Consider the following 2,474-nt stretch of genomic DNA (forward strand, 5'->3'; position numbering starts at 1 on the left):
ACCAACTATATCAGGATTCAGTTTCAAAAGGATAGGGAATACAGAATTATAAAAATGATCAGAAATAAATAAGCCAAAGAAATAAAAACAGCACAGCTTGAATCAGTCTGCACAGAAGTGCAGGTGTGGAAAAGTAGTAGCTGGGGGGAGGTGGGACACAGAGGTCACAAAGGAAACTCACCCCAAAAACACGCCAGAAGGAACTATTCTGTGTTGGTAAGGGAGAAACAGACTCATTGCAAACAACTTTGCCGTCTCTAATTTCTATGATTAATGAAATCTCAAGGTCTCTAGTAGCTTACACGCACACGCACACGCATGCACACGCACACACACGTGCACATGCACACAGTCACTGTGCACATGCATTAGGCTGAAGCTATATTTGCTCATCACCAAAGAGTCCCATCAGATGGAAGTAAAACCAGCTCATTTTTACAACATAAGACTCCCATTTAAAGGGTGTTTCATGGTGATAAATAATCTTAAGAACAACTGTTTTAAATTCTAAAGACACTTATGGTGGAAAGAAAGGAGAAGTCGGGGTGGGGGAGATTAAGAAACTGGGCTGTTTGAGGCTGTTTGAAAATCATATAGTATCAGCCTTGCCTTCTCCCTGCAACATAGAGCCTCAAAGCAGGAAGAACACATGAGTTGAACAAGTGGAAACTGTCACCGTAGAAAAACAAAGGTGGATCTGCTAAATGCAGATGAAGTTAGAGGGAATGTGAGTTTTGTTTCCCAGCCATCAAAAATGATTTGGAGGATTTGTGCCAAAATTTGAAATAAAAGCATGCTCTCTTTAGAGTTGCTCCCTGGAGAGTTGCCTTTGAAGTTGCATGTGCTCCACAGGGCACAGACAGAAACAAAAATCAGGCCCTTTTTATGTGTTATTATTTGTGGTTCGGTTTGAGACGGTGTCCTTCAAGCATTTATAAAAACTCATTTTCAGCTCCCTCTTCTTAGATCTGATAAGCTTTTGTCTTATGCCCTGGAATTTAAATCCATGCTTCCCTCTGGTTATACCTTCTGGTCCCAGGGACAGCCTCGGGGACTTGGCCCACTTGCCTGGATGTGTCAGGCGCTGCCTGGATGGACTGGCTCCAGCTCCCGGCTTGTAAAGACTCAGGCTGACTCTGCAGCCACCTGGCAAGACCTGGACAGCTTTGCAGCCTTCTGCACTTCCCTGAACAGCTCATTGGGGGGCCTCAGGACCTCCTTAGCTCCCTGTTCTGCCTTATCAGGGCTACCGGATGAAATGATGAAATGCGGCTATCCATTCTTCTGCCTGGCACCCCACATTGAAGGTGAGAAAAATATCACATTTGGAATAATAACAACCATTCTGCTGGTATATTTCAAAACCAAACCATCTTCAAAATCAGAGACTTCCTTGGTAAGCCTCATTAGAGCCTTAAGCACAGAAATGTTTATATCATTTGTTTTGCAGATACTTAGCTTAGAGTGTGGAAGCATCTTACATCCTAAGCCAGTATGACACTAATCAGAGGGAAAGACACAAAAACATTTCATATTTTCCAATGCATTAATTCACCCACTGTCTAAATTCTTAGGAGAAAAAAAATCAAAATGGTATATGTTTAGCATCAGAGGTTTTATTGTAGAATATTAAAATACAGCCTCTTTTCTCTGGAAGGGAAGCGAGAACTAAAAAGAATTTTAAAGACCAACTAATCCAATTATTTAAAGAGATGGAGATTGCTGCCCAGAAGTTAATGGCTCAGACTAACAGGGTAGTGTCAACAAGACATACGGGCCAATTAGGAGAAGCCTCCACTGGCCAGAGATGGGACAATTTGAAAACCAAAAAGAATGACTGCCACTGATTCAAATGCATCAAATCTATAAAGTCTATGGGTTTATAGTGAATGATAAGATGTCCTTCTGTCTCGACCTCCAAACAGTACTGAACAGAGCAGTTCACTAGTAACTACCAGTAGATGTTTCTAGGGCCCCAATTCATTGTATTCTGACAACGGACATATAAAGGCAAGACTGAAGAATGTATCCTGCTTTTCCTTTTCAAACCATATTTCAGAATGACCAAATAATCGGTGATGGAAAATCCATCCACATGAAAGAATCCCAATTAATAAATGCAGAAATAATGATGGAATTAGAAAATATTCCACTTCTGTAACTCGCTTGGTAAAATCGTCAATAGTTATAAAACCCATTAAGTGAAAGGTAGATGGGGAACTTTGTAAAGGCGGAATCAGGCATACAACTAAATCTTCTGGTCATCTTAACATTATTAAAACTGGGTCAGACATTATGTCCCTTCTAATTGATGCAGTAGAAAGTACACAGCATCACCTATGATAAAATAAAATAAAAATTGAACCAGATTATAATCAGACATCTCTATATAACTATTGAGTTTACAGGAAACATGGAGATAGAGGCACAAGTTAAATAACATTACAAGGAAGCAATCAGCCAAACCCAATATA

General features: G+C 40.3%; 1 protein-coding gene across 1 annotated transcript in view; it reads right to left on the reverse strand.

Moving 5' to 3' along the window:
• Nucleotides 1–883: 883 nt before the first annotated feature.
• CUNH10orf113 (chromosome unknown C10orf113 homolog) overlaps nt 884–2,474 on the reverse strand; it is a 53,756-nt gene continuing 52,165 nt past the window's right edge. Inside the window, 3 exon segments of the mRNA XM_023533145.1 lie at nt 884–1,139; nt 1,141–1,187; nt 1,189–1,246. Of these exon segments, the coding sequence (XP_023388913.1) occupies nt 884–1,139; nt 1,141–1,187; nt 1,189–1,246 (361 nt within the window).

This window comes from Pteropus vampyrus, unplaced genomic scaffold (assembly GCF_000151845.1).
Source record: "Pteropus vampyrus isolate Shadow unplaced genomic scaffold, Pvam_2.0 Scaffold96, whole genome shotgun sequence".
NCBI lineage: Eukaryota > Metazoa > Chordata > Mammalia > Chiroptera > Pteropodidae > Pteropus > Pteropus vampyrus.